At 47.0% G+C, this 10288-nt stretch overlaps 1 protein-coding gene across 2 annotated transcripts in view; it reads left to right on the plus strand.

Moving 5' to 3' along the window:
- Positions 1-10288, plus strand: part of tfdp2 (transcription factor Dp-2) — a 94110-nt gene that overhangs the window by 43173 nt on the left and 40649 nt on the right. For both annotated transcript variants that reach the window (XM_063205642.1, XM_063205643.1), the window contains one exon: positions 2985-3073. In XM_063205642.1, the coding sequence (XP_063061712.1) occupies positions 2985-3073 (89 nt within the window). The remainder of the gene's footprint in view (positions 1-2984; positions 3074-10288) is intronic.

Genomic DNA, 10288 nt, shown 5'->3' on the forward strand with positions numbered 1-10288 from the left:
TGTGCACGCTTGTCCTGCTTCGTCACAGCCGCACATTTGCATGGAACCCCCCCTAATCCAAACTTCAACCCCACATGCTTTGCATACTCACATTTCAAACACACTCACACACACACGCACTCACACACACACACACACACACACACACACACACACACACACACTCAGACACACACACACACACGGAAATGAACTCTGCGTGGTACCCCTTCTCTCTCACACACGCACACACACACACACGCACTTCAACAGGCCTTCCTTATAGTAGCCATAATAAAAACGTGTGTGTAGCATCTATGCCTGTTCACAGCTACATTGTGTAACGTAGCAGCGTGCTTGCTCAGAGCGGACCATGCATGGCCCACGTGGCAGGGAGACGCCAACTGAGGATTTGCCTTTAAAGCTTAAACCAACCGTCTCTTCCCACACTGTAACCCACACCATGTCATCTGACTGGCACCTTTGTTGGCTGGGCATACAGTACAGTCAATGCACTTTCAGTGTTTCCCCCAGAATTGTTTGTTAGTCTAGGTGGTGGGGCGTTAAAAGTATATATTTTTTGCCCACGCTACTTTAGAAATTACATTCACAACATGAAATAGGTTACATAATACGCATATCTTTTCAGGGGACCTAGTCAAGGTGGTCAGTGTTAGGGCTGGGTATCGCAGCCATGTTCCTGTAAGGATTCGATTTAGATTCTTAGGGCTTTGAAACGATTAATCACGATTCAATTCGATTCGATTAATTCCAAATCGATTCAATTCGTTCCCTTCGATTGATTATCGATTAACTCCAAATCTTTTACCCAGCCCTAGTCAGTGTTTCTTGTCAAGGTGGCCGCCTTAGCTGGGGGAAACCCTGAGTTTGCTGGTGAAAGTTCCAGTAAATGGCTAGTACGTAGAAATTAACTACTAGCGTTTTTCAGGGATTCTTTTTCCACACTCGTGCCCCAAGTGGCTTGATTGATGGCCCCAATTAGCTGTGCTTGTGTGTTAACGGAGAGTTGATGAACTATGTGGTTTGGGGGTTTAGATTGTAAGTGCAGGGTGTAATGAGCTGTAGTTGATATGGAAAAAAGAAAACGCCAGCATACTCCTTGGACTTTTCGATTGATTGATTTCTCTTCAGTTTTTCAATCTTTTATTTAACTTTTATTTTATATCGTGGTAGAATGACGTTTTGACGATGATGAGGTAGCAATCTTCATGAACATAAAACCTCTTGCGTTCGCTCTCTCTCTCTCTCTCTCGCTCTCTCTCCCTCTCTCTCCCTCTCTCTCTCTCTCTCTCTCTCTCTCTCTCTCTCTCTCTCTCTCTCTCTCTCTCTCTCTCTCTCTCTCTCTCTCTCTCTCTCTCTCTCTCTCTCTCTCTCTCCTTTTCTATTTCCCCACCTGGGATGTGCACAAAGTCTCCTTCCTGGATGTGATGAGGTAGATTACAGACTTCAAGCCTTCAGGATCTTTTCCTTGTGGAGTGCTCGTCTGTGTTCTGTTGATTGCTGGCTATCTGGACATTATGTTCGGCTTAGTCGGGTACTGGGTTTTATTCCCCCATTGATGGACCATTATCAGGAGTTATACTGCAGGCTTATCCAACAGCACCTCATAAAGTGGAGAGCCTTAACCCATTATGTCCTGGAGCGGCATATGCGCTGCATTCAGGTTCTTGAGATTTTATTAAAAATGTGAGCATCTTAGATCTGAATGAGCACATTGTAGTGCAAATGCAACGAAAGTTCTAGCTTTTAAATGCAACTCATTTCATGTTGTATGTGCTTCGGAGTTTGTTTTAATAGGGAGAGGGCACCTTTCCCCAAAAAGGCTTGGGCTAAAATGGGTTAATGGCCTTATGGTCTACTACAGGGATGTCAAACTCAGGCCCGGGGGCCAAATTTGGCCCGCGGAGAAATTTTATTTGGCCCGCGAGATCACAGAGAGTGAGTTGAGGCTCCATTACGCCTGTTGGTAAACATGGGCCACACATCTTCTCTAGCCATGAGCAGATAAATGTAACGTATAACAGCAAAGCAGTGCTTAATTTGAGGGGGAGCAAGGGGGAGCTAGCTCCGGAACCTCAGACGAGAGCTCCGGAACCTTGGATGGAACCTCATGGAAATACATCACAGATCCTTCTCGGGGGGGAGCCACCCATCCTCTGCGCTCCAGTACCTCCCGCTTGACAAATTAAGCACTGCAGCAAAGGCACTCGGTTATACTTTTGGGAATTCCATGGTGTCGTCGTACATGTCATGTGTTTCATACACTGATGTTACATTTGGCCAGTTTTAGGCCCATGTTATCTGCTGTAAGCAAACCCATTACTGTTTATCAGTTTAGTAATAAATACTTAGTCCACCGGATCCCAAGTCGTTCAACGAGATGGATAGCATCTTATTCACAGGTTTAGGTGTTAAGGTTACAATAGGATTGCTCATTCTTACATACCATAACATGACTCATAACAAAGCTGCGTTTTACTAACCTGCGTGGCTAGATTTATGTTTTTTATGCGAGTGTTCCTGCAGTCCAGTCCTTTAACATGGAGGAACTGATGGAAGACAGATGATGAATGTATTTCTAGACGTGGGCCCCCAACAGAACAGAGCCTCCTCCCTGCAAGTCTGTGGGATCGTCATCATCATCATGATCAGGGCAGCCGACAGGGGGGGAGACAAAGGGTTATGTTGTCCCGGGTCCAAGAAGAGAGGGGGCCCAGAATTGGGTCCTCATTACATTGTGTGTATTGCGTGGGGGTCTTTCACATTACTTTGTCCCGGGCCCAGTCAATGCTGGCAGCGGCCCTGATCATCATCATCATCATCATCATCATCATCATCGTCGTCATAAAATTGAGGCCCACAGACTCTGCAACCTCTAGTCTAGCTGCTAGCACATGGTGAGGAAATTGGGGTGACTGCTTGCTCCAACCCATGATGAAGTCATGATGTGTGCTTCTCTATGTGTGTGTGTGTGTGTTTTACAGGCAATATCTCCCTGGTAACGCCTCCCAGCTACAGTCCCGCCACCAAGATTACTCTAGGAGCTGTCAACTCCAATGTCGGGACTCCAATGGTGAGTGGCATGAAAAAAACATTCTCTTTCAGTTTTTTTTCCCCTCTCCCTTTTGCCACTTTGTTATTTTTGATCGCTTTCAATTATTTCTGACTTGTTCTTAATTTATGTCTTTGATTTGTTCAGAATTTCATTACATGGCAAAGAACAGGAACTGAACTGAAAGGCTTTTAGATGTGATCTAAACTGATAGAGATAAAACAAGCTGCGACCACGCACACAACAGGGATTTGACCCCCCCCCTCCAAAAAAAATGTCTGAAACGCAATAAAGAGCGCCTTAAACAGATTGAGGCTAGTTAGTGGTAACAGCCAATTGGAAAGGAATCTGGTTAAGGCCAGCGTGAGGGAAAGCAGATGTGTAGGGCCGAGCCTGGAGCTGAGATTCCCAGGGTGGGGTGACCAGTTTGTGGAAAACCCTGTAATTGTTTTTGGTTGGCCCGCTGTTGGCAAAATGGCTTGCTTGTTTTGTTTAGATGGATGGCAGAAGATAGAGAGAGGGAATATCAAAGTTCCATCAACTGACAGAATGCAACACACTCGCTCACACGCCACGCACGCACACAAGTAAAGTTTCAATATACTGTATCTAAATAACTAAACTAATCCATGACCATTACTTTTTGAGACACCCATTGCACGGAAAACTCTGCAACTCTTTTCCAAAACAAAAAGAGGAGCCTTTTTTCTCAATATAGTCTTACGCCATCCCAGAAAAGCCACAGTTCATATATATATATATAGTCTGCGGAGCTAGCTAAGCTGGAAAGGGTTGACCTTTCGGAGTGGCTGAGACCCGGAGCACCAATCACTCCCACGGGACCTGAGCCACACAGACTACAGCCTTAAGCCGTGACCCACGCATGCCCCGCCGCCACAGAAGTTTCGGCAGAACCTGTTTCAAGAACCAAAGGACCAAAAGCTTTGTTCTTTCCTTAAGGGAATTGTGCAAAGAAGAAAAAAGCCTCGCCAACTGTGCCAACCGCTTATCCGGGCCAACTAAGGCTGGTATGTTCGAGGAGGCCCACGCGATGCACCGCACTGGTGGAAAATTAACCCCGTTTATTATCCCCAAGTCAAAAGCAAAAGTATGGGGCTTATCTACGTGGCCACGTGGATGGCGGGGTGTGGGGATGGGGGAGGTAGCTTTTGCAGCAGCAGGTGATGGATAATTGGATGGCAAATCGGAAGTTAAAAAGTAACATTGCGCAGGTGAGGAGCGTGGGTTAAGATTAAAGGTGTGTGTGGAGGGAGGAGCAGACGCTGGATGGGGCTGGGTTGATACAACGGTAAAACAGGTGGTACCCACGTCACTATGCCTGGCTGTGGAATAGGGGTGGCTGAAGTCAGCACTTCTTATTTATTTTTCTAACATTGCCTTTCCTCCCCTGGCTTATCAGATCCTGGATCAGATCTTTGTAGGCACACAAACATAGACACCCACGCACACACAAGCACACTTTCACACACATACACACATGCACACATTCACACACATGTACACAGTGTACTTCTCCTGTTTTCACAGGCTCACACACTATGTGCACTGCACACACACACGGGTCTTCACACATACCTACTCCAATAGACAAACCACACATGCACACACACGTACACACAAATCAAATGTTGAAACTCACATCAAACCTGTCGTGCTTGTGTGTATCTGATCTCCCTGTAACTGCCATCAGGGACTGTGTCGTGCCATGTCGTCTTGTCGTGTTTACAATGCTGTTAAATGGCAGCCGCCCTCCCCTCCAGTCCAGACCCACCTGTCAGTGCCGTGGCTGTGTGCCAAGCTGAAGCCATCTCTACTCAGGTGCTAATGAGCCAAGCCCTGCCCTTTCCACCCCTTTGGCCTCTCCACTCCTCCACTAATGCCACCCCTCGCCACTCACTTAATGAGGTGGGACATTTCCACTTGGAGGTGGGAATATTTATATATAATACTCTCACTCACAAGTTGTTTCAGATGGTTCCAAGTTAGGAGTCACAGTCCAAGTTAAATGGCCCCTCATGACTCAGCTAATGGAGTGGGACATTTTCTACTTGGAGGTGGAAATTGCTATTCACTAATGGGGGTGGGATATATCCAGTTAGAGGTGGGAATATTACTTCTCTCCCAAGTTGTTTGAGTCGGTGCTGCTCCTTATGGGTTTTCAGAGTTAGGATTCTCAAGTCTAAGGTAGTGTGGCCTGATTTTGGCCTTGAAAACCATTGCTACAGGGGGGTAGACATGTTTAACACGGCACAGTTGTTGCACCATTTGTGACTTTGCATTCCTAATATGCACTTCTAATAACTCCCACACTGCCAGCTTTAAAAGAGATGTATTATGAAGCTAAATATGTAGAGAAGAAATCACATAGATTTGTGAATTAACAAAGCCAGTGAAGTCTGCAATGCCAGTTATTTTACAGCATTCTCAATTTCCCACTGTTAAGCAATTCTTAAGCCATTCTCAAGTAATTGCTAATCAGTGCACTGTCAGATTAAGAGCAAGTGGATTATCAGTGGTCATTTGCTATGAGCTGATGGGTAGGCTTACGTTCTTCTTAGCCATTTACTGTAGGATGCCTCCAGTCAAGAGATAGGAAGGAAATCCTGTAGTTCTCTCTTGTAGGCAGAAGGGGGCAGTCTGTCACTCACTATGCTGCTTCACTGGCGTCACTTATGCAGGAGATGAGGTAACAATCTTCATATGAACACACACACACGCTCTCTCTCTCTCTCTCTCTCTCTCTCTCTCTCTCTCTCTCTCTCTCTCTCTCTCTCTCTCTCTCTCTCTCTCTCTCTCTCTCTCTCTCTCTCTCCCTCTCTTCCTCTCTCCCTCTCTCCCCTCTCCACTGTACTAGCATAGGCATATTTAATTAGAGCATTTGGATCAGTTGTGTAACGGTTGACGTGGTTAAGTGCACTAAGGGGAAGATGCCAAATTAGGACGATGGAGATAATTAGGAGGAGAGCTGGCTGAAAGGATATTTTTGTTTTACATTTTGTTGCTCATTTGACTAACAACAGTTGGATGTAGCAGTGGTTTAAGATTAGAAAATGTCCATGTCAAATTATTTTTTTTTATTTTTAATGTTTATTATAAAGAGCAATGACCGAGATGGGAGCGCTCTTCTTCCAGAAAATGAGTTCTACTAATAAATTAATAAAAATGTAACATTATTCTATATAACAACACAAGTGGAAACTCTTTCAACCAAACAAACAAGCATCCTGCACGCATCATACACAGACCAACCTACACATGAATGCATTGAGTTTGCATTCAGATTCAGTACAAAGTACATTGACCTGCACCATATATGCTCAGCTCCACACTCCATGCATGGAGGCCCAGTGCAGTGGCTGCCCTCCCTCTGCCCAGACACATCCCCTTATCTCCAGTAAGCCTGTGATGACAGACAGACAGCTACTGCAGAAGGGGAGAGAGAGAGGGTGAGAGAGTGAGTGCGTTTACATGCAGTTCAGTATCCCGAATACGAGGCTTATCCCGATTATGATCATATTCGGGATAAGGTGTTTATATGCGCACAGAACGTTATATCCCAGTCTACATTCTTGGCCGTTATAGAATTCTCTTCAAATGCGTGTAGCCTGGATACCAGCAACAGCGTTCCATGGGAAGCCCCTGTATTCGGGATAAGGTGTATACATGCGTCAGTATCCCGGCTTCTTTCGGAAAACTCCACCTAGCATATCCCGATTTCTCAGTATCCCGAATAAGGGCTTATTCGGGTTACTGAAGTGTTTATATGCGCAAACGCAAATTCGGGATACTTAATATCCCGATCATATTCGGGATACTGAACTGCATGTATACGCACTCAGTGAGAGAGAGAGAGAGAGAGAGAGAGAGAAGGTTGGAAAGGAGAGAAGCATGAGTGATGCAGATAAGATGGAGAGACTTGAGGATGCATATAGGAATGGTGGGAGGCGATGGAGCATAGGAGAGTGATCAGAGGCAATGGCAAGGAGAGGATGGGGAAGAAAGGGGAAGGATTAACACAGGACCAGAAGGAGTGGAGGACGAGTGGGTAAGGGTGACGGGCAAAGGAGAGAAGAGCAGGGCACGGGGAGGGCAGGTCGAGATGTGCTGTGAGGTTGGGGAAGAGAGGAAGGGCCAAATGTGATAACAGCATCTCCAGAATATGTGAAGGTGGCCAGCAGATTGCTTCCCACATGCTCTCTGACGGATAGAAAGAAGAGAGGAACGGAAAGGAGAGATGGATTGACGACGAAGGAGGAGGAGAGAGGATGAGGGTGAAGGGCAGAGAGTAGTGGGGAGGAGGAGGAGGAGGGCTGGGGGACAAGGGGGCAGCCTGAGATATGACAGAAGAGGAGGATGAGAGGAAGATGGAGAGGAGAAGAGGATGAGAGATGGTGGGAAAGAGAGGATAGAAGGAGGTGGTGGATAGGAAGGAGAGAGGGATGAGTGGTTCAGGGTGACTGGCGGAGAGGAGAACAGCAGGGGACACGGGAGAAGTGGAGTCTGATATGAGATGTGACGGAGGCAAGTCGCCTTGTGATTGATGAGCGCCGTAGTAGATAGTGTCCTTGAGAGAGAGAGAGAGAGAGAGAGAATATATACAATAGTAGGGGGGGGGTGAATGGAGAGATTTGAAAACAGAAAGAGGGCAAGAGAGAGTTGATGGGAAGCAAAAACAAGTAGAAAAATAAAAGGAAATAATGTAGAGAGCGAGAGAGGTACCCAAATGGCCGATTTGTCGTTTTTATCAGCAGGTCTAACCGGGTGCGTGCGTGCGTGTATGTGTAGTGTCCCTGTCCCTCAGGGTGGTATGATGGGGCAGATGGGTGGCAGGCACTAGAGTGGCAATGAGAGTTCACCCTCCTGCCCCCTGGCACCAACGCACTGCCAGCACCCATGCCACGCCACTTCCACTTCCACTTCCACTCCCACTGTGTGTGCGTGCACGCGCGTGAACGTGTTTGTGTGTGCGTGTATGGATGGATGGGGGTGGAGGGTGCAAATTTTCACCTCATTAATTTTTATGTCAGAGCTCAGATCGCCATCTGTATCTCTCTCTTTCTCTTCTTTTTCTCTCTCTCTCTACTTATCTCTCACACTATTTCTACATTCCTTGAAGCATCATTCATTAATTTGATTTTGCTGTGGAATCTCATATACCTTCCACACCTGTAGAGGGGGCTCTTGCCTATTATCGCACACATGCATCAAAGAACTGCCCACGAGAACAGTCTGGCCCTCATTCCTTCATTCATGCCCACAGCACAAGCTGCAGACGCCTCATCATCTTAATGGCTTTCTTCTTTTATATACTCCTGTTGAAAACAGTAGGGGAGCAGACGGGCAAAGCAAACAACGTCCTCAGTGCACGCACTTAATGAAGAGAGGAGGCACAAATTGAGCCAGCAGTGACTCTGTGTGGTGCAGATGCCTGTTTGACTGACGGCCTGGCTGCGTCCCTTGTTACATAATGAGCATAAGGGGCGCACAAGTAGACGCCACTCTCGGCTCTCCTCTCCTCTCCTCTCCTCTCCTCTGGTTCTTGATGCGTCTCCTCTTGCCTAGGCCCCACGCTTGATGGATGATTTGTTAGCCTGGCACACCAGGGGGGCTCAGGAGTTTGTGCGTGTGTATGTGCGCGTGTGTACGCTTTTGTGTACGCATGTTGTAGAAGTCTTTGTAGTGTTGTCCTGTATGTGTAGACTTTTTGTACAATACTTTGTAGTGTGTGTGTCTGTGTTGTCTTTCGTGTAAGCTTACGACTGTGTGTGTGTGTGTGCGTGCGTGTGCACCATGTCGTTCTCTACAAAGCTTTGTAGCGTGGTCTTGTGTGTGTGTGTTTTCTTGAACACTTCTTTGTAGTGTGTCTGTGTGTGAAAGACAGCTTTTCTTTCGTGTGTGTGTGCGTGTGTGCGTGCGTGTGTGTGTGTGAGAGAGAGAGAAAAGAGGCTTCTGGTCGGTTGGGCCTCTCTCCGTGTGTGTGAGAGAGAGAGAGAGAAGGGGGACTGTGGGCCCCACTGCTAATCGGCCAGATGCATCTCTTCAATTGAGCACCTGTCCCCGCGTGTCTCCTCAGCTGCACTCTTATTTGCATAAGAAATCTTACCCAGGGAAAAGAGGCTTCTGGTCGGTTGGGCCTCTGTGTGTGTGCGTGCGTGCGTGTGCGTGCATATACATGCAGACAAAGGACACAATATGCATATGATTGTTTGCATAGGTGTGTATGTGTGTACCCACCACACATAGAGAAGTGTGGACACACTGGTGCATGTGAGTGTGTTTGCCTTTCAAAAAGGTGGTGAGGTATTGATCCATCCATCACACCTGCCTCTGGACAATTCATCTTCCAGTGTCTAGCTAACAAGACCCACCCACACCACCCTTACCCATCTGTCTCTCTCTCTCTCGCTCGCTCGCTCATCACTCTCTCTCTCTCTCTCTCCCTCTCTCTCTCTCGCTTGCTCTCTCGCTCGCTCGCTCATCACTCTCTCTCATACTTAGTCACTCTCAAAGTCTATTCACCTCTTTTTCTGTTTTCTCTCTGTCTGTCTTTCTTTCTGGTTGTCTCTCTGGCGTTCTGTCTGTCTATCTGACTTGGTCATCTAATTTCACTCTCTCGCTCTCACTTTGTACTCAGTTTGAACGACTCGCTTTATTTCTCACGCAACTGATGTATGTCTGGCTCAAATCTCCCTCTTTGTAATATGATGAAAGTGTTGGACGATAAAAAAGATTAAGATGGACATCTTTCGCATTTCTTGTTGGCTATCTCATCCTTCTGATTGAATCAGCGGCCCGAGCCTCCTCATTGGCTGCTTAGGCTGAGGAGGGTGTGTCTTCAGCATGATCTATGCCCAGCCCACTGATGTGGCATTTAAGCGTCCTATTGATCCCGCGCTGCTCCGTCCCTGCTGGCAGGCCTTGCTCAGTCATTGATTGTGTATCCTTGTGGCCTCCTTTTAAAGTTTATAGGTGGCGATCGGGTGAATGTGTTGTAGAAGGGAACTGCAAATTCGATTCTCTTTCTTTTGCCAAATACCCCACCCCCTCTCTCTCTCCCTCTCTCTCTCCCTCTCTCCCTCTCTCACTCTCTCACTCTCTCACTTGCCCTCTCGCTCTCCCTCTCTCCCTCTCTCGCTTGCTCTATCCCTCTCTCGCTTGCTCTCTTTCTCTCTCTCTCTCTCGCACCATCTCTCTCTCTCCCTCTCTCTTGCACCC

Source organism: Engraulis encrasicolus, chromosome 8 (assembly GCF_034702125.1).
Source record: "Engraulis encrasicolus isolate BLACKSEA-1 chromosome 8, IST_EnEncr_1.0, whole genome shotgun sequence".
Lineage (NCBI taxonomy): Eukaryota > Metazoa > Chordata > Actinopteri > Clupeiformes > Engraulidae > Engraulis > Engraulis encrasicolus.